This window comes from Caloenas nicobarica, chromosome 4 (assembly GCF_036013445.1).
Source record: "Caloenas nicobarica isolate bCalNic1 chromosome 4, bCalNic1.hap1, whole genome shotgun sequence".
In the NCBI taxonomy this organism is placed as follows: domain Eukaryota; kingdom Metazoa; phylum Chordata; class Aves; order Columbiformes; family Columbidae; genus Caloenas; species Caloenas nicobarica.
Window position 1 is genome coordinate 6,477,091 of NC_088248.1, and position 23,262 is coordinate 6,500,352.

General features: G+C 44.7%; 1 protein-coding gene across 2 annotated transcripts in view; it reads left to right on the forward strand.

The window, feature by feature from the left end:
- The first annotated feature begins 2,435 nt into the window (after positions 1-2,435).
- TET2 (tet methylcytosine dioxygenase 2) overlaps positions 2,436-23,262 on the forward strand; it is a 73,254-nt gene continuing 52,427 nt past the window's right edge. Inside the window, exon 1 of one of the 2 annotated variants that reach the window (XM_065634084.1) lies at positions 2,436-2,518. In XM_065634084.1, coding sequence (XP_065490156.1) covers positions 2,489-2,518 — 30 coding nt within the window. In that variant the 5' untranslated portion in view covers positions 2,436-2,488. The remainder of the gene's footprint in view (positions 2,519-23,262) is intronic. The other variant, XM_065634085.1, reaches the window with a different exon arrangement.

Genomic DNA, 23,262 nt, shown 5'->3' on the forward strand with positions numbered 1-23,262 from the left:
CCACACCTATGACAGGAAGCATTTAAAAAATGCACGCTTCTCTCGCATTCATACGTGCAGGTCAGATATGCATGGGTTGTTTCTTTATCTTCAGCACAGGAGCACAGTCGGAAAAGAAAAGAATCCCAGCTCAGTGTAAAACCCCTGCTTGTGGCTTTGGGGTTGGTTTGGGTTTTTTTTTTCTTTCTTTTTTCATTTTACCCACCCAGTTTGCCAGGTTTGCAGCTGCTTGCTCATGCGAAGGGAAGAGAGGGCTGTGCTCCCGGGAGCCGGCCTGGCAGAGCCCTGGCAAAACCAGACACCTGCTCTTTCCAGCCGCAAAGGGTGGACGGGCACAGGAGCGATCTGAGCCACGCAGTGGGGAGTCGTCTCACCCAGCACAATGCAAATACTGGAGAAAAGCAGAGACAGAGGCCTGGCTGAACCCTGTCAATGCCGTGCCCTGGTTAGGCAGAACGAGACGGTGCAGAGAAGGGAGGTGTCTCTGCAGGTGCTGTGAGAGCGGCTCAGCAGGAGACAGCACTTTGCACCCACTAAGAGGTCGAGTGTTCTCGCTCCTGGTAATGTCAGTTGGATGTGCCACAGCAGGGGAAAAAGCAACCCTAGGCTTTAATAAATATGCAGACTGAAGAGTTTGAAATAATGATGGAAACCAAGTAAGTATCACGAAAACACAACAAATCTGGCAAAACTGAGGCAGATCTTAACCGTTCTTTGCATCATTTACTCTTCAAAACAGAGACAGAGACTGAGCCTTTTTTCACAGGCTTAGGCTGCACAAGACAAGTCAGTTCTGTGGAAGCAAACACAAAGACCTTTGTCTAGAAAACTTGCTTATTTTCCTATGGGATAGGGCTAACTGGGCCAGCACCTTTCTGAGGGCTGGGGAGAGCGAGCACGGGTACAGGAGTGACACCCTGCTGGCAGCGCAAAGAGATTTTAGCAAGTTGAAAGGGCAACCTCTTATCTCCAGTCTGCTTCTGAAATGTTTCGCAGAAATTAAAGCAAAACCAAAACCCAGAGAACAAGCTGTGATGTGAAAAGCAAATTACTCAGTGATGACCTGAACTTCCTAGAAATCACTCTGATCTGCATCGAGCGCACTGGATTTGGCAACTTGCTAAAGCCTTTTCTCACCATCCTGACTTCCCCGGGCAGAGGAGAGCTGGGGACTCGGGCACCGCTGGTCACCACAGCGTCTGGAGACCCCTCCTGTCACCTCCGCGGTGAACGACATATCCGCGGGTGGGAGACGGTCTGTCCGGGAAGCGAACGGTCGCCTAAAATTCCGCCCCAGCCCCGCAGCGCGTCGCGGACGAGCCGGAACAGAGCAGCCTGGGGGATGCTCTAGTTCTTGCAGCGGAGACGGTACCGTGCAGGGGAGACCACCGGCTCAGTGCGGTGCTCAGGGCTCCGGTGCGGTGTTTCGGCCGTGAAAGCGCCGGTTCCCACAGAGGCGGGTTTGCATACTTCTGCTCCCCGCAGCCGCCCGGCTGGAAAGGTTGCAGCTCCTCCGGTGAAAGCGGGGCGGCGTGCGGAGGGGACGGCAGCGGCAACCTGTCGCTCGCTGGCGAGGGCTGGCCGGCCGGGGGGGGGGCACCGCACCCCGCACCGCGGGGCTGAGAGCGGCAGCCAAACCTCCTCCCTCCGCGGGCACGAAACCGCTTCTCTTGCGGAGAGCAAGAAAAGTGTGGGGGGTCGGCAGGGGTGTAATTGGCCCCGTTCGCGAGGGACGCGGGAGGAGTCACGCACACCGCGGGGCTGCGGCTTTGCGGAGCGGGGAAGCGGCGCTCGCCCGGGCGGCTGTGCGGGGGCCCCGGCACAACACGTGGGCCCTGGCGCCAGTGGGCACCGGACTTCCTTTTGGGGAAACCTGGGGAGATTTTGGTTTTGTTGTTTTTTTTTTTTTTTTTTTTTTTTGGCTTTTCTGTCACGCTGCCCCCTCCCACCGAGCCGCAGCCCGGGGGAAGAAGTCGCGGCCCCCGCAGCTGCCCACCCCGCCGCGGGAACGGCAGGCGGGCGGCCGTGGGAAAGCGCCGCCGGCGCCCGGGGAGGGATGCGTGCGGGAGGGGGTGCCCTGCGTGGCATCCCGCGGTACCCCACGGACCCACCAGCTCCCGCGCAGCGCGAAATCAAAAAAAAAAAAAGGGGGGGGGAGGAGTGGGAAGAGGGGAAAAGGGAGGGGGGAAAAAACCAACCCAAAAGGCCAAAAAGCGGCAGCAGCCGGTACAAAAAGCCCCGCGGTCGGGGACGGGGCGCCCCCGCTCGCGCCCGCTGCACGGGGGCGCCGGCGCCGCGCGGAGGGGGGCGCGGGGGGGGGGGGCAGTGCCGCGCGCGCGGGGCGGCGCGGAGCGCGGGGCGGGCGCCGACGTCAGGGCGCCGCGCGCATATTGATGCGGGGGCCCGGCCGCTTTCGTCAAGGAGCAGAAGGAAGCAAGATGGCGGCCCTGTAGGAGCGGGGAGCGCGGCGCCCGGCTGTGCGTGCTGGATGTCGGCAAGGCTGAGGGACGCGGCAGAGGTCAGAGCGGGTCCGCCGCGCCGGCCGCCTTCCCCGCGGGCTCCCCGGGGGGTGTCGCGGGGCCGCGCCGCGCCGCTGGGCATCGGCGGGGGGGTGGGCGCCGCCGCGGCTCCCCCAACATGGCTGACTGCCTGACTGACTGACAGAGGCGGCGGGGGGCCCCGCCGCCCCCTCCCCGCGGGGCCGGCCCCCAACTTCGCCTCGCCGCCCCTCCCCGCGCCTTTGTCTGCGCGGCGGCGGCGGGGGGGACGGGGACGGCGGCGGGAGCCGCCCCGCAGCCCCCCCCCGGGGGCTCCCCGCCGCGGGGCTGCCCCGCTGTCCCCGCCGCCCCGCCCCGCGGGGACCCCGGCGTTCGGGCCGCCCCGCGCACAGCCCCGCGGAGCGCGGCCGGGGGTCGGCGCCCCGGCTGTGTGCGCTCCGCGGCCGCGGGGGGACACAAAGGCGGGCGCAGCCCCGGGGAGAGGGGGTGGGCGTGAGGAGTTTGGGGAGAGCGGCGGGCGGGTGGGGGGAGCGAAACGCGGCTCTGGGGGGCGAAGGAGAAGTGTGTGCGGGTGGGGGGGGGGGGCTCGTTGCGAGGCCTTTCCTTTTTCTGAGCGATCTACACGCGCGTTTTGTCCGCGTTGCTAAATGCTGCCGGCGGGGCCACTTGCACAATGTGGCCACGGGAAGAAGGGAAAAAAAAAAAAATTACTTTCTCGTGCATGTTCCCCTAAAATGACGCTTTCGGCGAGGTCGGACTTGTTCCCCGCCAGATGACAGACAAGAGCAACAACCTCAGCACGTTGTGAGCCGGACGCGCGGCTCCGTGCGCTCGCACCGTGAGATGTGTCGGCGTTAGATCACCCCTCACACACCAGCGGGCATTTTCCAGCCCTTAGTTAGAATGAGGCTCTTCGGCTCGCGGTTTGAATCTTGGAGATTCAGCAGACCCTTTTTCTGCTAAGTAATTTTCCTTTTCAGAGAGTGAGGTGGAGGGAGAAGTGTTGTGGTCTAGTGTGCTTCCATTGAAATGTTGCAACCAAAGATCTCATCGCAAGATTTGTTTTCGATGCTGAGAAGCATGCAAATGTGCAGGCTTTGAGCAGTGATCAGTTCAGCATTTTTTTCTTTTTTTCTCTTCCTTTTTTGATTGTGAAGTTTAGGAGTTTCAAAGATGAGGAGATACTGTCCCTAGTGAAAGCAGGTCACAGGGTGTTGTTTGTCGGCTAATGAGGCCATTCTATTTGCATGTTAATGACAGATTGACTTACTGCAGCAGGGGGTGAAGTGTAGTAACATGTATATTCACTTGTGTATCTGCATGTGTATTCCGCTACGGCACTTTCTCTGGAGGTTGTAAAGTGCGAAACAGGACGTGGTTGCCAAAGATATTCAATAGGGAGATGTTAATGGTCAAGGGTCATGTATAAACTCGACATGGAGTGGGATCTGACTGAATAAAAGGTGATGGAAACAACACCTTGGTACATGCAGTGTCTTTTTAAGAGAAGCCCTTGGCATGGCAGGCTGACCATAGACTATAAATCATTCCTTCTCTTATCTTTTGGGAGTTAGACAAATTTCCTTAAGTGGCGTGTGATGAATGTATTGGTTCCTTTTAACAGTAGCCACGGAAAATGAGCGCATTTCTTTGAGCCCTTAGGGCCACTTTCCCCCCAACTACTGTTACATTTCGCCAAACTTTAATTCTTAGTAGGTTTTTTCTTTTCCTGGTCACCTTGCAATTAATTTCTCTCACCTCTCCAAGTAAAGGGAAGCCTATGCAGTTTCTATATAGATTACCATTTGTATATTGTTGCTAAAGGTCCGTGACCAGCAATGGTCAGGTAACAGTTTTTAACAGACTAACATACAGAAACAGAACCTCTTTCAGCTCTTTGTCCCCGAAACACACGGCGCTTCAGTTGCTCATGCCCTTTGACGCTTCAGTTCTCCGTTGCTAAATGTCTGACTTTTTTTTTCAAAAGACTCAAAAATGAATACAAACACTGATACTATTTTGCTGCATCTGTGTTAAAGACAGTTTCGCGTATTTCTTTTCCTGCTCCCAAATGATATTCTATTATACGTAAGTTTGTTGTGTCTTGAAAACATTAGTAAATCTAGCAAGTGAAGAACTTTTGGTCTGCCAGATCTGCTGCTGTTAACGCTTTGAAAGAATGTATGCATCTTGGATTTTATCTTGCAGAAAAACAACACTTTTGAACCAATGTAAATAAATCACTGCTGGGCAATATTTTGTCTCTCTTCCTCAGTGTCATGGAAAGTGTAGTGTGAACCCTGCCAGTGAAGTCAGAAAACATTTAAATCTAGCAACCAGGGTGTAGGGAGGAGGAAAAAAAAAAAGGCGGGGGGACAAACAACAGTGCTTAGGTGGTGGGACTAAACTGCTGTTCACATGAAGAACTCAAAAGTCATCTTTTAGTGGAGATATTTGTTTCAATTTGGGAAGCGACATCAAAAAACTTTGTGAATGCATCCAGGGAACCTCATAAAGTATTTTTGTATTGCCCATTTCAGAACTAATTATTAACAAATCTTCAAAAGAAGAAAAGGTTGAATGGAGACACTGAGCCTCCTGAATTTGCCGAACTATCACTTCGTAGTAAGGCTTTTAACAAGGACTTTGGCATTGTGCTGATTCCTGGCTTTTAGCCAGGGAAACTGGTATTGTTTTGATATAGTGTGCATGGTCCTAGACTTTGGCATGTCAACATTGTTTAAAGAACGAGAAATGTGTACCCGCTGAGGAGTTATTATGACTGACAGATTTCCAAGGTCTCTTGCTGGCACCAGTGCTGCATTGGGTAACAGAAATAGGTGGTGGTAAATATTTTGGTTTCTGCGTGCAGAAGTGGGAGACCCTGTAGATGCTGCTGGAACGGGGATTTCAGCTGCTAGAGTTGGAAGGGACTGTTCCCACTTCCCCCAAGCACTTCAGATGCTGCTGGGACTCCATCTCCCATACGGTTCCTTTAAATACTAGCAACAGCCAGACAGCCCTAAAGAGAAAAAAAGGAAAAAACCAAACCAAAACCAAACCAACCTTACTGTGTTTTGGAAACAATCTGCTGTTCAGGTGTTGAAAAACTTGAAGTTTGGGTTGGGCTAATGTTACGGACCCTGTTTGGGATTACAGGGAGTGCTTCACTTCTAAGTTACTTGCATGGGCAGTAGAGTGGTTTTCTCAGAGTGTGCCTAAGCAGTGCCTTTAAATCCCTTGCTCTGTTTCATTCTGAGTGGAAGATGTGTCTCTTGTTTCTACTGGAGCCAGCTAAGGGCATTTTTAATAAAATTGTCCATTTTTCGAGGTGGAATTTCAGGTGAGCTGTCAAACTTGGCTTGCCACAGCAAGTGACCCTTCTGCCTCTCTCACTTGACTGCCACACAGTAGCTCTAAGCGTGGTAGCAGCATCTGCAAGCCAGCTTCACAATTGGAGCCTGAAAGTGGTAGAACAAAGTTGCCAAGTTTCAAGTAGAGTTGGTGGTTATCTTGGAAACTGTGCTGGAGAACACAACCACAAATGATTTTGCCAAATAATATACAGTATTTATTTAGTCCAGCTCTCTGATTGCTGTTAAGGCAGACAGCCAGCAGCAGTAAGTGTTGTGACATCATTTTGAAAGGCAATGTGCTGGTTCTGAAATGGAGTGGGATGTACTATGATTCATTATTTAAAAAAAAAAAAAGCTGTAGTCTGAACAGAGATAAAGCATATGACTGCATTATGGCTGAAAGCCAAAAAGGGAATTATATGAATCAATCACACTTGTAGCATTATTCCAATCCCATACTCCATAAGGCAGTGAATACCTTCTTACTCATTCAATTATATTCTGCAGGAAAAAGATCCTTTTGAACACTGAACAAGTAACTAGTAACAAGTTGCCATAGTTCCGGTTGTTGCACTTTCAGATCGTCACTGCTTGCATGTTCCATTTGCATAACTCGTCCCAGTATCCTAGATAATAAAATGTTACAAATGGAAAGTACCATGAGTAATCATCTTCTCAGTCATCCATGGAAGTCACTTCTGCCTTCCCTTAGGGTAGACAAGGCTCTTAAGATCGTCACTGATTTTCTCAGGGAAATGCTCAGTGGGTGGAGAAGACAGACTTGGTGGGGTTAAGGAATAGAATTCTGAACCTCCAGCATTAGTTGGACTAATCCCAAGGACAGCTGATGACTGACCCAAAAAAAGTTGTTTGGATTGAAATACTAGGAATGTGCCTCATATTACGTAGCAGGGAGTAACGGAAGGAAGGTAGAGAAAAACAAGGTTTGAGAAATAGGAAGAACAGCCAACTGATTTCACCCACGTATCTCTCACTGTTCTTGAAATGAAGAAAAAAAAAATTGCCCTGCCTTATAAGAGGATCTGAAAGAGTGTTCTACTAGTTGTTCGTAGGAAAGGATTTTAAATCTGGGGACAATTTAAAGAAAGTTGCTGTTCTTTGAAAAACACTTTAACAATTAGAAGCCATAAATATTTAGATTCCTGTCTGTCTTTTCAAGCAGGCTTGTCCATCTCTGTCAAACACCTTCCAGAAAGCTGAATCATCTTAGCAACCTGAACAAAATTCAGGCTGTCCTTCAAGAACAAAGTGCTCTGTGGAGGTGTGGATTCCAAGTTGGAGTGTTGTTGCCTTGTAGCATACATATGGCAAGAAACCCCAGTAGGATTATTCTTGCAAATAAATAAAGGCTTGCAGTATTGAGGCTTCAGTTTGACCTAATTCTTGGTGTGTGTGTTTTTTGTTTTTTTTTAAAGGCAGCATTTCTATTGCAGTATGCAAAGGAATAGGCTTGTTCTATGCTTAAGTTCAGCAAGAAAGGAAGATTCAACGTTTTAATCCTAATCAAGTACATCATATCTTTTAAGACAGTTTCAAAGAAGTAGCAAAGAGAGCAGGTGAGTGGTTAGATAGCTGAGATAACCAGGAATAGCTAAATAACCAAGTACCCCTTGGAAGTGTCTTCCTTGGTTACAGAGCAGTAGCCTTGGCACTTTCCGATTAATTACTGTGATGCAATTTAGACAACATGAAATATCTTCACATGTCCTACAGCATTACCTCTAACAAATATATTCCATGTAGGTTCCCAGCGTATGAATACTGGCTTCACCAGGTGTATGTGTGGGGGTGGAGAAGTTTCCAGGTTTAAGTTGAATTTTTCACAGACGTATGAAGAGGATAATGACTTCTGCATTCTGTACTCTACATGAGCTATTCTTAAACTTAGTTTTCAATGACTAAAATTTAAACAACTTCTCTGCTTAATCTCCTTTCTAATAATGCATAAACAGTCCGAGATTTGTCTTCCAGTGTCCTGGCATGAGCTGCTTTAAGTCACATCATATTGGAAAAGGATTTAACTCCACTGCAGTAATACCCCGGCTTACCAAGCGGGTAGATATTAGGTCAGGAGGATGACTCTCCATGCGGTTGCACACACGTGGTTAGTGTTTACAAACAGTGTCCCAGCACCCTGGGCAGCTGCCTTGACGCAGCCAGCGAGGACAGAGTTCTAGGAATGTCCCTAGTCCTCACGGGCAGCGGAGCAGGGGGAAAGAAATAAAAACCGCAGAGTTTAAGAAAACGTATTGTAGTTTGGGTTTTGGCTGAGCTTTCTGCATCTGTGTTCCATTCTAGATCACTGATTCCTTTGTCAGATGCCGCTGTTTTTTTCCCCCCACTCAAGTGCAATCTGGGTTGTATTGATACATTTCCCTGGAATGGACTGGCCTTAAGTAAGAGATGGGAGTTAACGGAATTGCTGCAGAGGTTTCCAATGATTTCCCTGCCCCCCTTCCCTCTTAAAAAATGTATAAGGAATTCAATCCCTGAAAGCTTTTATGACAAAACAGCTCTTTGCCGTACAAGAATCCCACTGTAAATGGTTATATTTTTTCCTTAATTAGGCATGACTCACTGACTGTTAAAATACTAGAACAATTCCCTTTTTAAAGTACAAAAAAAAATAATGAATCTGACTAACTTTATAAGTAAAATCAAATAGCTGAAAGTCTTTATTACTTAATGAGACATGTTGACACAAAGAGGTGTTGCTGTTATGAAAGCTAATACCACTGCAAGGCAAGTTTTGGATCTCCATTAGGCATGAGAAGCTTGGTGGAGATTTCTGCATTTGCTCAACCAAACAAATAATGGCCACCAATCTGTTGCTTAAAAATAAAAGGACAGGGGAGAAGTGGTGGTAATTATTGGGGGTGTCTTGCCAAGATGGTTTCAGGAAGCACAGAAGAAAATACATAATAGCCTGTCAGAAGCACCCAACTGACAATGTATTTCATGCCCGTGGACCTAAACCAAAGCTGTCAGACAGGTTCTGGTCTCTGGAGACACTTGAAGCCTGTGTTGGGAGTGCGTTGTGAGACCTTATTATTACAGGTTCTCTTCTTCACCCAGAAACATTATTTTCCAGTCCCATGCACATTTTTCAGGCTTCCTTGTGCACTTTTGCAGCAAGCACTCAAGACAGTGTGCAAAGCACATGGCTTGCTTTACAAAATTAATCCTGAAAAATGGCTTTTCCTCACAGGGGAAGCAGTTGGTGCAAGTGTCTCTTCCATATTCTGAACTTGTCTAAATGAGTCATAGTATTTACCATCATACAACAGAGAGTGAAGGCCAGTCTGCAGATCTTGTTATACACATGACTTCTGCTGTTAGTTGTATGTTCACATTGGTTGCTTCCATTTTTTGTTAATGTTGATTAAAGTCACTGTATTTTTATTATTACACTCCAGTGGTTTCTTTCTCACCTGTCTTCTCATTTGTGAGACACAATTATTTGGGTCACATCCAGAACCTGCTTCTCTTTCACTAAGCCCTTCACCACTTTTTTCTTTTCTGACTTCTTTTTGACATGCAGTTCCCATTACTCTTGCAGCAGCTGGGTAGCAGAAGGTAGCAAGCAGGAATAAAGAATATATGAGAGAATGTGACAGTGGCATTTCTGAGTTTGCACTGATTATTTGTTCCTTCTCTTGCCACTTTTAGTGCTGTTAGAGAGATCAAAGGTTAAACATTAACCCTAGGCCTGATGCTGACAGGAGAGTTTTGCCTTCAATTTCAGTGTCCTTTAATAACTTTCCATATTTGTCCCTTAGCATGAGAGACAACAACTGTTCGTGCAGAACTCACCCCCATTTCATGCCCCTGATACTTTTTTTTTTCATCTTTGTTTAATCTATTTGTTCTTTCTGTGCTACTTCACTTGTGTTTGAAGTCACATACTTTGAAGTTATACAGTTTTTATATTTGCCAAAGGACACAAAACTTTCAGCTCTTATGTAAGCAAAAACCAGAAAAGAATGATAGAATATTTCCTCGTGTGCAAGTAGCGTTACTGTCCTGCCCGTGTTAAAATTAGGAAAATGAGGAGTTGCAGTAAAACAAGAATTGCTTCCCTTCCCCCAAAGTTACTAAAGTTCACAGAAATGAGATGTTTCCTTGGAGCTTAAAGTGCATGTATATAATAGCTTAATAAAAGGAATGCAATTTATCCCTGAAAGAGAACATAAGAAAGCTGGAAAATACATTGAACTCACCTCTCCCTGGGATTTGGAGAAGTGTGTGTGTGTGTATGTATTACAGACCTTAACATAATTTCTTTTCAAATGACCAATTTTCTCTTCCCACTGCACTCCTTTGCTTGCCTGCCTATTTAAGTTTGTCTACCCAAGAAGGCCTGAAGTATTACTAAAATGGGAACGATAAAAATCAAAACCACAAAAGCTAAGCAACTGAAAAGGGTCAGTTTTAACACTTATTTAACTCATAAAACCAGTAGACATTTTTGGGGAAAGAAAACCTATGCTAGTGAGTCTCTGTTCCACACACAGTCAGTTTGCCAGTGTACACATCACATATCCAGGAGCAAATAAAAATATTGACCGAATCGGGAAGAGCACTCGTGATATTTATAAACAGGAAAAATGCACAAAACACAAAAATACAGCCTTTCAGTTCTCTGTTTCTATGGTGCTCTCCATACTTTCCATAGAACATTTGTTCTCTTTAAATGAGTTTAGACCTGTTCTTTTCTGCTTCTCTGTAATCGTTAATGCAGAGAAGCAGCTTTTGTAGCTATGAGAAGGTAGTAGGAAAAATAAGAATTGTGCTGATCTATTTTCTTTCTCCCTGTTACTACATGTAGTGCCTGAGAAGTGAGAGACCAGGTAGGAAAACATGGATTTCTATGTATTTTTCTACTGTGCCTATCTTGTGCAGTTGACAATATGTTAGCTATAGGTAGCTTGCTTTTTTTTTTCTTTTTCCCCCAGTGCTGTCAGCTGACTTGTGATCCTGCAAACTGATGGCAGCCCTTGCCATTTTCACAAAGCTCTTTTCATTTTCCTTGGGCTCACAGAGCTATAACAGTCTGCCTATGTACAGACACTTGCAGGAGGAAGGCACCCAGTCACATACTTTGTAGCAACTGAAGAAAAGTACTTTTGGGAGTATTTTTTCTTTGATGGACCACAAAGAGGAAACAGATGGAAAGTCTTAGAGGCAGGTATAGAAGCTAAAACCTAATTTTTACTTAAAAACTGGGATAAAACAAAACCTCCTTCGGAGCAGTTGCAAGTTAACATGTTTTTTACTATAAAACAAACTCTAGCTTATGGATTGGAAAGAAGTTTTTGACTACCTACTGAATAGCTGCTTTTTCTTGAATCAACTACTACTAGCTGGTTGGAGATATTTTGTTGGACAAGCTGGAGCATGAGTCTAATTCAGGATGGCAACTCTGCTTCTAAATATGAGAGTGGATAGAGTGAAATTAATTATTGCATGTTAGGAGGCATCTCATATCCCAGCCACGAAACAGAATCCCACTGTGCTTGGAGCTGTATAAACATAAGCCATTTTTGTACCATTTTGCTGTTTAATTCGGAGAAGGGGGTTCTGGCAGCACACAAGGGGCCAGAGTGTTAGTAGCTCTTGTTTATAATGCAAAGCAGAGGCAGGCAGCTCCCTTCCAAAAAACTAAATATTTGCAGTAAATAAAGCAAAGCTGTTATTGCTACCTGCTCTGTGTGTGCGCGCAGAGGAGTTCCTAACCAGCGTAGCTGCAGTCTTTTCCCTAGGGTGCTAATATAAATGATCAGGCAAAATGTGCAAAGAGTAAGAGGAAAGGGTACAAAATTAACAAGCAGCAACTGATAGCCAAAGCACACAGAGATCATGCAATGTGGTACAAACCCTGCTGGAACCATTCATTTCAGTGCCTTTCTTTTTTTCTTTTAACCCTAAAAGACATACAGGAAAGCTGTGGTATAGCTGGGAACTGAACCCATATCTCCTAAGCCCCAGTGCTTTACCCATGATACCCTCTTTCCTGCTCATTCAGAGGTTTACAGATAGTTTTCTCTGCTTACTAAGATAACAGAAGTATCAATTTTAAGAAACAGAAACTAGACTCAGAAACAAGTAGCTTTTCACTTTTTTTTTTCAGAAATTGGTTTTCAGTAGCCTTTTCTGTTGATTGACAACACGTAACTTTTTTTTTTCCCCTGCACAAGCCTTTTGACCTTTAAACTATCAGTGCTCATCCAGAAAAGCCCACCAAACTAAATACTGTTGCTTATCTCCTCAATGAAAAGGACAGCTTTTTGCGCACTGCTTTGACCACAGCACTGTTGAAACCCTCCACTCCAAGTGAAAAAGGGTGCAGGAGAGGATGTTATCTCAGTTTTACTGGCACTGCAGGTATCTCCATGCCCCTCCAAACAAATAAGCAAAATTTCACAATGAGCTAATTGTAATTAAAAATAGTATGTTGTGTCAGTTAATTGTAGTGTGTGAAACCAAGTCGTGTAATGTCATTTCAATAAGTAGGTACTCCAGTAACTCCCATTAACCTTTAATACCCTTGATCCTCCTATTCATTCAGGCAAGATTTCCCACAGTCTGCAAACTGTTCCTGTACATCAGCTCCAACCTACCACACGACTCTTGTTTTGATCTGTTTTATGAGTTAAAGGTTTGTCAGGGTTCCTCAGCCTTCATGCTGACAACGTAATTGGTAGTGGAGCTCAAGCGGGAGGGTGGGGGGGAGAACAACAACAAACAAAAAAAACCCCAAAACAACAAAACAACAACCAAACCAACTTTCATTTGTTGCCAGAAATCTCTCTGCTGGAGATGGGATGCACAAACCCGTGCAGGTGACGCAGCCTTTGCAGCCTTCATAGCTTTCTGTGCAACAGTCACCTGTTACCTCCTAGACCTGAATCAGAGATGGTACATTTTAATGGTGTCTCTCTCCAGTCTTTTAGAGTTCTTTTGCTGTGGGTAGTCATAGCTCAGCCTGCCTGGTTTGGAACATAGTGCATTCAAGTGAGAGCCTACCCTAAGTAACTTCAGCACATTGACAGACTCGTGATACAATCCATGATGAAATGCATTTGGAAATAAAATCCGATGGGTGATTTAGCTCATGCAGCGTCTCTGGATGCTGACCAAGGCAGTTGACCATGAAGGACAGGTGGATTTTTTTCCCTGTCATGTTTGCAGATCCGATAGCGCCGCAAGCCACTTTGGAAAAAGATGGAGCGGGAGCATTCAGACTCGCTTCCCCCAGTTGCTCCTCTTTCCATGTGGTCTGGAGGTTCAGTGGCCAAGCCCACACGTGGCTGGGGTGCATGTGGCCAGGGTGCACGTGGCTGCACTGTTTACAAACACCCTCCCAGGCGTCCCCTGGGTGCCATGCTGCGGGGACAAGCTGCCTTCGTGTGGCCTGTGCGAGCCTGTTTTTCACCCACGTCCGGGGCTGCTCGTAGCAGTCACGGCCAAACGCAGGGCGGTGACGGGCTGGCGGAGGCTGCTGCCTCGTTTGGGTTTGCTCGTTTTACATGTAAGCAATATTCAGGCCAGGGGTTTAGAGCAAGGTCGTCCACAGTGAGTGAAAAATAGAAACTTTATTGCTCGATAGAGTAGTAGCGCTGGCTAGACATACGTGCAACAGCGAGGAACGTACTTTTCTGCTTTCCAAAGATGCTATTAGGGAATTGGGTAACACTTAGAGTAGGGCAGGATTTCAGAAAGCGTGTGGAAGTGAATGGGCACGTTTTTATTTCCTGCTAGCAAACCAGGGACCACCTTTTGTCCGGGTTTAAGAGGCGGGTCTAAATGAAACACAAGTAGCTTGGAGCAGCTAGTATTTGAAACCACAGTTGCATTATCCCTCAGAGAAAGAAGACTGCCTTGTCTTGGCTTTGTTTTAGCAGGCCATTGGCATACAGCAAGAGGTTTGAACAGCTGTGTGTTGCTGCATTAAATGGCCTCTCATAGCTGAGCCACAAAAAGACAAAGCATGCTTCTTTCCAGTTGCTCAGCTAAAATTGTATTGACTTACTTTTTGCTGCTCTCCTCACAAGTTCAGAGTTCAAGGACTCATGTATCTACTGTACCTTGAGTTCAGATAACAAGATATAACTCCATGGAGGGAAACAAACAGAAAAGCTCGTGTTCTTCAAAAGGCAAGCATTTTTCTGTGCTTGTTCCCCTGTTTTGTTTCGGGGTGTGCACTGTTTATTTTTCTCCTTTTGTTTTACTCTCCCTCCTGGCGCCCGCTCCCGCTCACCCTCTGTTGCGTGCACACCCTCTCCCAGCCGCCTCGCCGGCCGGCCTGCCCCACAAGTGCAGACTCAGCAGGGACTAGTAACGCTTTAACTCTTTGTCCTATTCTCAGCTCTCCCAGCAAAGGTCACAGCAAATGAGACTTACAGCTGCACTTGAAACAGAGCTGGTGTAGGAGGGAGGGACTCTGACCTCAAACTGTTCCCCTGCTCCTGTGTTTTCTTTCTTGAAGCACATAAAGTGTGTGGCCAGAGTGAGATGAAACTTTCTGTAGGCTTTGTGGGGCTGTATCTGCTAATTTCTCATTAAGAGGAAATGAAAGACTTGTGACTTCTGTTTGTACTCGCCATATCTAGCTTTATGCAACCTCTGCTGATACACAGAAATAATTTAGAAGTTACTTCCTCAAATGCCTGAAACGTGGTCTTAATTTCACCAGTGCAAAGCCAGCAAAAAGCTATTACAGACATGAAGTCTCAGTTATCTGTTTTTGAAGTCATTTTGGAAACTTTGGCAACGTTCCCTTATACAATTCTTTTTTCCTAATAGCCATAGTTTTGCATTGTGTTGTGGGACCACACTGGCTCCAATTTCAGTGACTTAGGGCAGAAATGAGGTTTATTTTTCTCAAGAACAATTCAGTGCTGCCATTAGCTTACAGCTGAGAGAAGGAACCTGCCTAGAGACCGTCAACACTCGCATATATCCACACGTGCAACGTCTAGGAAAGAGGTTCCCATTTACCCTTCGAATAGCCCGCCGTGGCGTTTCGCAGGGCTGCGAGGGGCACGTGCCAGCCGCAGAGTTGGCGCTGGTTGGTTCAGCGACGTCGCCGCTGACGCCAAGGTTTACCTCTCCAGTCCGCGCTCCAGGTCATGCTGGTGTCTCGCCATGTGCTGACGCGCACATGGCAGCAGTGTTTACAAACATGACCCCAGAACTCCAACCGGCAGCTATGAAAGAGCCAGCGAATGCCACATCCCCGTGCACGAGGGTGACCTGGATCGCCGGCGCTGGGAGCAGACAGCAAGGCGCTCGTGCCGAACACAGGCTCTGAGAGCCTGTTCAAAGTGGATGATTTTGCTCCCAAACTGTTTTGAAATATCATTGCCACCATGAGAGAGTTTTCCACCGTAAACTAAATATAGCTACTATTAACCAGCAGGAGCGGCGGGTGATTCAGCAACTCGGGGATAGAAGTGACTCTGTTCTTCGGCACCATAAGTCTGTTTCTGTGTTGAACTGAGTCAGAAAGTACATAAAATTTTCGAAGTGGGAAGGAACTGCAAAGCTGGCTTACTTTGGCTAAAAGAAAAGAACACTGCATGATCCTGTGGTTCCTGATTGACGGTTCCTTTTTTATTCCTTTTATTAACACTTGCACTTGGGCACTATTAAATACTTTGTAGTCAGGTTGTGACCATCCATTTAGGAAAAGGATGCCTTAGTATTTTCAAATGACATACCTCCATCTACAAAATATGAATACCACCGTATGACTGACTTTTTTTTTTTTTTACATAGACCTTAAGAAATAAATGCATAGCTGAAATGCCCCTTTAGCAAACCAGGCATTGTATGCTCAGCTGTCAAATGTCCACATCCTATCTTCTTATATAATTTTTAAAAATCACTTTTGGATGCAGTAAATATCTACTTTAAAAAAAAAAAAAGTATCCCTTCCTTACCCTTGAAGTTTTTCGAAGAAGTTTGTGTTGTATGCCAAGTTACTGTAAAGCAGTTTGCTTCCTAGAAGTTAGTAGCTGCTTATAAAATGGAAGTATGTGGTCAGACAATTAGTTTTTGACAGATTCTAGTGTTCCAGTTTTCACAGAAATACACATATGTGGAGGAAGACAGGCTACATAACTGGGACTGGTTGCGAAAGATAATCAGAGCTTTATTGAAAAAGCTGCTAAACTAGCAAAAATAACCCATACTTGTTAATAAATCACTTCCAGTTTTTACTTTTGGAATCAAAGAATTTAAGCCTAGCATTACAAAAGCCTACTAAATGGTGAAGGATTTTTTTTTTCCCCTCCCAAATAGAAAGATCGACCTTTTAGAGGAGACAAGATGGTAGAAAGATGGTAGTTCTATTTTATATTAGTAACTATGATACATCTCAGTGTTTGTCAATGTAATGACAAAGCCCTTAGGAAAGATACACTACAAGCTTCTCTGTGCATCTTTTCCAATGTGATTCACTTCCATTACTGAATAAAACTTTTATTAAGTATAAAGCTACTCCATAGTCTTCACGTTTTCCATCCAGCTCTGCATTAGAGGTGTCAAAGCTCCTGCAGAGCTTTTCCACTATGTAAACAGAATAAAACAGGAGAGGCCAACATGTGTCCACTCTGGCCTGGTCACTAACTCATTTCACATGATGAGAGAGCTCCAACCTGAGCAGGTCAGCCCCTGATCCATTGCTGGTTTTGTCCAGTCTTGTAGCTGATTTCTAATGTTACATTCAGAATGTGAGCGAATGTGCTTGCGTCAGTTATTGATGTCTTTTCACTGCTTCAAGTTCATTACAATGTTCATTACACTGTATATAATAGACCTAGAAATAAGAATGGAAGTACTGAAAACAGGTCACTGCTGTGCTCCTATTTTAAGAGTTCTTTGTGGCATTTCTGCTGCCTGAGGAAAGCAAATCCACCTTACTGTGAAACTGTGCAGGTATGGGCAGACTTGGAGAAAGGGGAACTAGAGTCTCACTGTAAAATCTTCTCTATATCTGTATAGCTTTTTTCCTGGGTACATAATTGTATGTTTTCTGGAGTCTTTCTTCAGAAGCCCTGAAGCACTTTTTACAATGTTCTGAATCAGAAAGTACTGAGGTTTACAAGGAGTGGTTTATTTACGATGTCTGTGGGCTTTAGCAGTACATTTAACTTTACCGATGTAAGATCTATACAGATACATAAATTCTGTGTCTGGTGCATCTTTGACTCAGAGAATCTTATTATTGTTACCATTTATGATATTTTACATTATACGAAGACCTTCTTTAGTCACTGAAATAAGACAATATAAGGGAAGAAATGTTGCTTATGATGAAGATTATTTTATTCAATACTCTTAGCTGGGGTCTAGATGTAAGCAAATAGTGTAAGATTACCATTGTATTCTACAGAGTGAATACAGCCATTGTGTCAGTTTAGATGAGTATCTCAAAATAAATACAGGCTCTGTCATGGGTTTGTCCTCTAGGTAAAAAAGTAATGGAAATCTTGTTTAACAAGTTCAGCGAAAGGCACACCTAAAGTTTAATTATGTCTTCAGATGGATGGGTGCAATTCTTACTAAAGAGTTTTACCCAACTACCAGAGAACAGACTTGGGACTTTTGATTTTTTCTTAGATCATATGCTGATGAATAATCACGCCTGTGCATAGTTTGGGGAAAAGAATCCTTTGGCAGAATTAACAACTATCCTCAGCCATATCTTTTTCTGCCAGTCCACTTGTCATCGTTGCCCGCCCCACCCCGCTCCTCCCAAAGCAAATCTACCAAAAGCAAGGGGAGATGGAGAAGAGATGAAACAGCATCTGTGGTAGTTACCAGAGGGATTTTTCATTGGTGTCTCTTGGAGTTAGGAAACTTGGAGGGGATCCAAATTGCACTACCAAAATTTGCAGCACTGAATGAGGCAGCAAGAGGACTCCCTGACCCAGGAGGTGGACAGACAGACACCAAGTTGTTCCTCTGTCTCTTCTCTTACTCATTGATTTCTCAGCAGAATGCAGTTCCTTAACAGACCAACTGCTTATTCTTTTTGTGGACAGAGAATAAAGTATACAGAACACCTGCTGGACAATACATTAAGTTATATTAACAACTGCCCACAGCACTCAAAGGCAAGGTAGGAACATGCAACAGGCCTGCAGAATATCTGCTCAGCACAAACCACAGGCAGAAAATGCTTCCCATCACCCTACTTAAAAACAAAGCAAGTCTTGTTAATTCAAGAGTCACAAGAACTACCATGTGTGGCAAAAGAGAGCAAAGACAGTGAAAGGAACAAGGAGTATTTTAGATTTTTACAGTCCTGGGGAATGTATGTGGAAAAACACCCAGAGATGTTTTTAAGAAGGCAAGAAAATCCTACATTGTAGAGTTAAGTTTTAAAAAAGTTGGCTGAGTCATAGCAGCAATGGCTCTTCATGTTCACAGGATTAAACCAATGAGGTGCTGATGTTTCTTCCCACGTCTTTCAGTACCAGAACAAACACTACTGTGCTTTGCCCACCAGCCTGCTTTTGGCCAGGGCCAACCTCCAAAGCTTCAAAATATGATGAAACCCCCATTTCTAGAAGCTAAATTATACATCAGCAAAATAAAACGGCCTTTAGTATGTAACAGGCAAAGCATGATTTATGAATTCAATAGAGATATACCAGACACAGCAAAGTCAGGCCTTCTCTTCTACTCATGTTCCACTGTCCTGGCAGCTTTTTTTCTTTTACTAGTTATTTTTCCTTGCCATCGGTCCACAAGTGTGGGGACAATAGATGTCTCAAGAACAGTAAATATCATGAAACTCCATGTGAAAGAATGTTGTGCTCCAGCATAACATTTTGATATGGAAAACTGGGGTTTGTTTAATTTTAGGGGGAAGAGTGGTCATTGTCTTCCCTTTGTGAGCCCCTTAAGGCCTGTGCAAATTTGCTTGCACCCTTGTCCAGGAAAATTCCCACCAGGATATACTAAATGGAGTTTTGATCAACTTTTCTCCTTTTGGACAGATACAACATTCTAGCTGAGGCCTTGACACGGCTGAAAAGAAAAGTAACTTAATGCTTGACAAAGCCACACAAACAGGACTATAGCCTGTGCAAAAATTGCCTTTTTTTCTCAAAAAGATTGACATCAACTGTTCAGCTTGATATTCACTGTAACTCTGGGAACTGCTGTTCCTCATTCAGTGTTTGTGCTCATGATTGTTCCTGCCTTTGGAGACATTGCCCTTGGGCTACTAATGTGAGAAACCCCAGAAGAACTTCAGAAAAAAAAGATAGTGTGAAAACAGAGAAGTTGGTGTCATCAAGGAGGAGGAAATGCATACTGAGGGAATCTTAAAATAAGTAATTACTCTTTTTTTGTGAGGATCTGGTGATACACTGGACTGTGAATTTCTTGGACAAGGTCTGTATCTGTGTTACCTGGGCACACTGCTGCTGTTCCATGCATAATGTAAAGAGTTCTCTCCTGCCAAAGATGATCTGGACAATATCATGAATAGCTTAGTGTAGGCACTTGCTCAAGGTGGCACTAAAGAGAAATGGGAAAAACAGATGCAATGCAGTACTTAATCTTAGTAATACGTACGGTTTTGTTAAGCTGTGGTGGATAGAGATAGAAGTGTGTTTCAGGGAACCCAAAACACTAGAAAAGATTTATCTTGAGCTCCAGTTCCAGAGGTGTGTGGTTTTGCCATGGGAAGAACTAAGATCTCCTCCTCCTGTTCCAGTGAAATTTTCAAATTATGAACGTGCCCATGTATTCTGACTTCAAATACAGACCCAGCCTGTGCTGGGTCAGGGCCTCAAAATGGGCAGCACGAAGTAGAGCACAGTGAAAATAATGTTGGAAGGTGAGCTAGATACCATACGTTAAAGGCAGAGAAAGGCTCTCAGGAGCTTACCTTTGGCCCTCTAGCACAGTTTGAAGAAAGAGATTATTTGAAGAAGTAACAGCCAACATATTTCAAATTGCTGAATCTAAGGACCTTGCTGTCACAACCTGTTGCTGGTGCAGGTTCTTTTGTAAGTAGCAGGCATTTCTGTGAATTAGGAGAACGTCTAGGCTGCTGCTCCTTAGGATACAATCTACAGGGGGCTTTAAGTCTCATGGTTTTGGCTGTAAGCTGGAGGTTGGCTGAATGCATTGCTGAGTGTTTATACCTTTTGGCTGAGGCATCTGCCCTTTAGCAGGCTATGATAAAAACAGACAGTTGTTTGTTGCAGTGTGGCACTTCTCAGCTGCTGCTGGCTGTTTCCCTGCGTGCTCTCTCCTCGGAAGACTTGGAGAGTACTGCAATGAAAACAGGGTCGAGAAAATCTCCTATTAGGAGGAACATATACAAAGTGACCACCTACCCCAAGAAGCTATTTTCTTCATTTGCTTGCTTTTGCAACACCCAGAAAGTTGTTTTTTATGCCACCAGGAGCTAGTGTGGTCATTTAAACAGTTCTTTCTAAAGCAGTGGCATGAGCTGTTAAATTATCTAAAAAGAGCAAACCAGTGTTGGGGTTTTTTTTAAGATTAGATTGAAGGAAAAGGAAAAAGCGCTCTGCTGTAGTTCTCTCCTTTTGTTTCTAGTTTTAATATTTAATGAACGTGTGATATTGTTCTAAGCTAGTCCTGATGGTCTTGTGAAGTTAATATTTAAAGCAGATGGCTGCAGCGCTTTAATAAGATGGTTACCATAAAGACACAACACTGTGAAAGCAATAGTTTCTGTAATGCATGGTCTCCTCACTAAACATTTTAAAGACTCCTGATCTACACGTAGCAGGACTAACCAAGAAATGGAAAAGACAGACAGTATGCCTGCGAGGAGTATTTACTTCAGCTGGGGTCCACTTAAACCTAGCTGGATAGCTAACATTTTTGTGGCTCATTAAAGAGCTGCTTGAAACAACATGAAACATGAGAAGAGAGATAAGCAAAAATATTGATGGAGGAGACAACTGTAGGCAGGAGATAGATTATTTCAGTTATCTCGTTTTGGAAGGTGAGTTGGACTCAAACGTTAATACAAACAACTTTAAAAGCACAAAACACCCACAAACAGTTAGCTAATACACCCAAATATTTACTTTGCAATCCTCAGGCTTTTTGTTTACTTCATCCTTGTATATCTAACATTGCCTTTCAACACACTTGTTGCAGCCTAATGCATGGGGAAGGACACATTGTGTACTTTCAGGGATCTGGGCTTTTTATTACTGCTTCTAGTTTTCCTTATTCTGCCCAAACTGTTTTAACCCGAAAGTACCTAAATTCCACTGCATGTGCCAAAGAATTTTATAGGCTATGACACAGACTTCAGAAATCCTTTTTAAAAAGGTAATTATATCTATGAATATGAGTTTGCACTAAATCAGGATGTTCAGGGGGGTAAGCGGCAGCCTTTTTGGAAGGGTTACTGGTCTCCTGTGTAGAACTGGGCAGGAAAGTGCTGCCTCATCTGCCTGTTTCTCTCTCTCCAGGGAATTAAGAAGTAGTTTTCAGCAGTCACAGAGGACCAGTACACAGAGATACTGGTTGTAGGACTGTAGAAATTATGAAGCAAAGGAGGTTTCAAAGCAGCAGTAACCTGACGTAAGGGTAGCACTTGTGAGAAATATCCATCCTTTCATAAAATGTGGGCATCCTGCTGGAACTCCTGTCTGACGGTATAGCTAGCAACAGTGCTGACCTGGAGTAGGTTCAGAGGGAACTGGAGACAACCTGGGCATTTTCTTTGCTTCATCCTTTCTCTTGTTTCTTTCTGTTCTCCTAAACTCAGCAGGTGTTTGTGTTTGCATGTTTTTGCTTCCCTTCGCACTTTAAAACACCTCAGCTGGGCAGGCCCAGTTGCAGGGTTCGCCTCTTCCATGAAGCTGAACACATCATAATTTAAATAAAAAGAAAGAAGAGGGAAAACCTGTAAGACACACTCAACTAATAGGGTTTTCCTCCACCCTGAGACTTAATTTGTTTCGTTGGTCCTTTTTTCTGTATGGTCATATCTGATTCCTCTGCGGGCTTTTTCTATGACTTAAAACTTTCAGAGAAAGAAAACCGCATATGATCTAAAACACTTCCCACCTTTCTGCTTTGTCACTATGGTCCTCACCACTATCATCCTCTACACCCCAAAGTACATCTTGCCTACTTCTCACTGTCCTTTAGTTTCTTTCACATATTCTATCTCATCTCACTTGTGAGGCTTAGCCTGTTGCCTTCCTGGTGGTATTTTTCTCTCTCACTCCTGTGAAGTGTTACTGTGAGAAACACTGCCCACAGCTTTGCAAGTTTAGCAAGTCTAGAAGTCGGAGGTATTCCCTGCCCTGCTTTACATATTGTCTGCTTTGGTTTAGAAGTATTATAGTGCAGCAGTAGAGCTATAGACAAGTATTCTGAAACCAACATCAAGCCCTTATTCATGAAGCTCATTGTTTTAGATAATTCTTCAGTACAGTGTTGGTGCTCTATGGATGAGGACGCTCACCCTCAGACTTACTCCAAATGCACTTACGCTAAACACAGAGGCACAGCACACAAAACGAGACATAGTATCTCTGTCTCTATTTTCATAACAGGAATATTTTTAGGCATGACAGATATTATGAAGGAACTCTGCCCAGCTGCACTCAGGATGGATGGGGCAGGCTATTTTAGGTTATTACATAGCACTTCTCAAAAAAGAAAGCTTTGTAGCATGCAGGCAAAAGCTTAGCAGGCAAATCTCTCCCTGGGACACCAGCAAAAGGAGCCCTAGGGGAACGGGTAGCCCTGTGGTCTGTATGTAGATTTAGCCTTGGACTCACTTGGTGGCCCCAGGAGGGCTTGAGGTGTGAGCACCTGTTTCCAGTCCCAGCCTTTGCCGATCTGTGTAGGAGTGTGGTCCCTGTACTAAAGAGCTTTTTCTGCTTTTCCCTTCATTAACTATAAACCTGAACATGAGCACTTTTCCACAGTGATGATTAGTTAATCTCACAAATAATGTCATTGACTGCAGTGAGATCCCATGTGGTTTTAACTGCATCCATGTAAGAAACTCACAATACAGCCCTTTGGGAAGAAACAAGATAACAGCGAGGGGAATCAAAAGCACATTATATGTCTTTACAGTGTCTAACAGAAGGAGGCCCTAAGCTCAGCTGAGGCCTGAAGACATTGCTGTGGTACATAAATATTTTTTTTCTTTATAAGCTGTTAATTATTTGTAAGTGCAAATACTGGATAGAGCTGCAAAACTCAGGACCCCACCAAGTAGGACAGCATAAAGTTGAGAAAATCCTTGCACCCTAGAGATTAAAATACCGCTTTTGTGGCAGAATACAAGAGTCAGAAGAGGCAGATAGCTCTTTGTAGGAGGTTAACAATGGAAAAAAAACAAGCCCAGGTTTAGT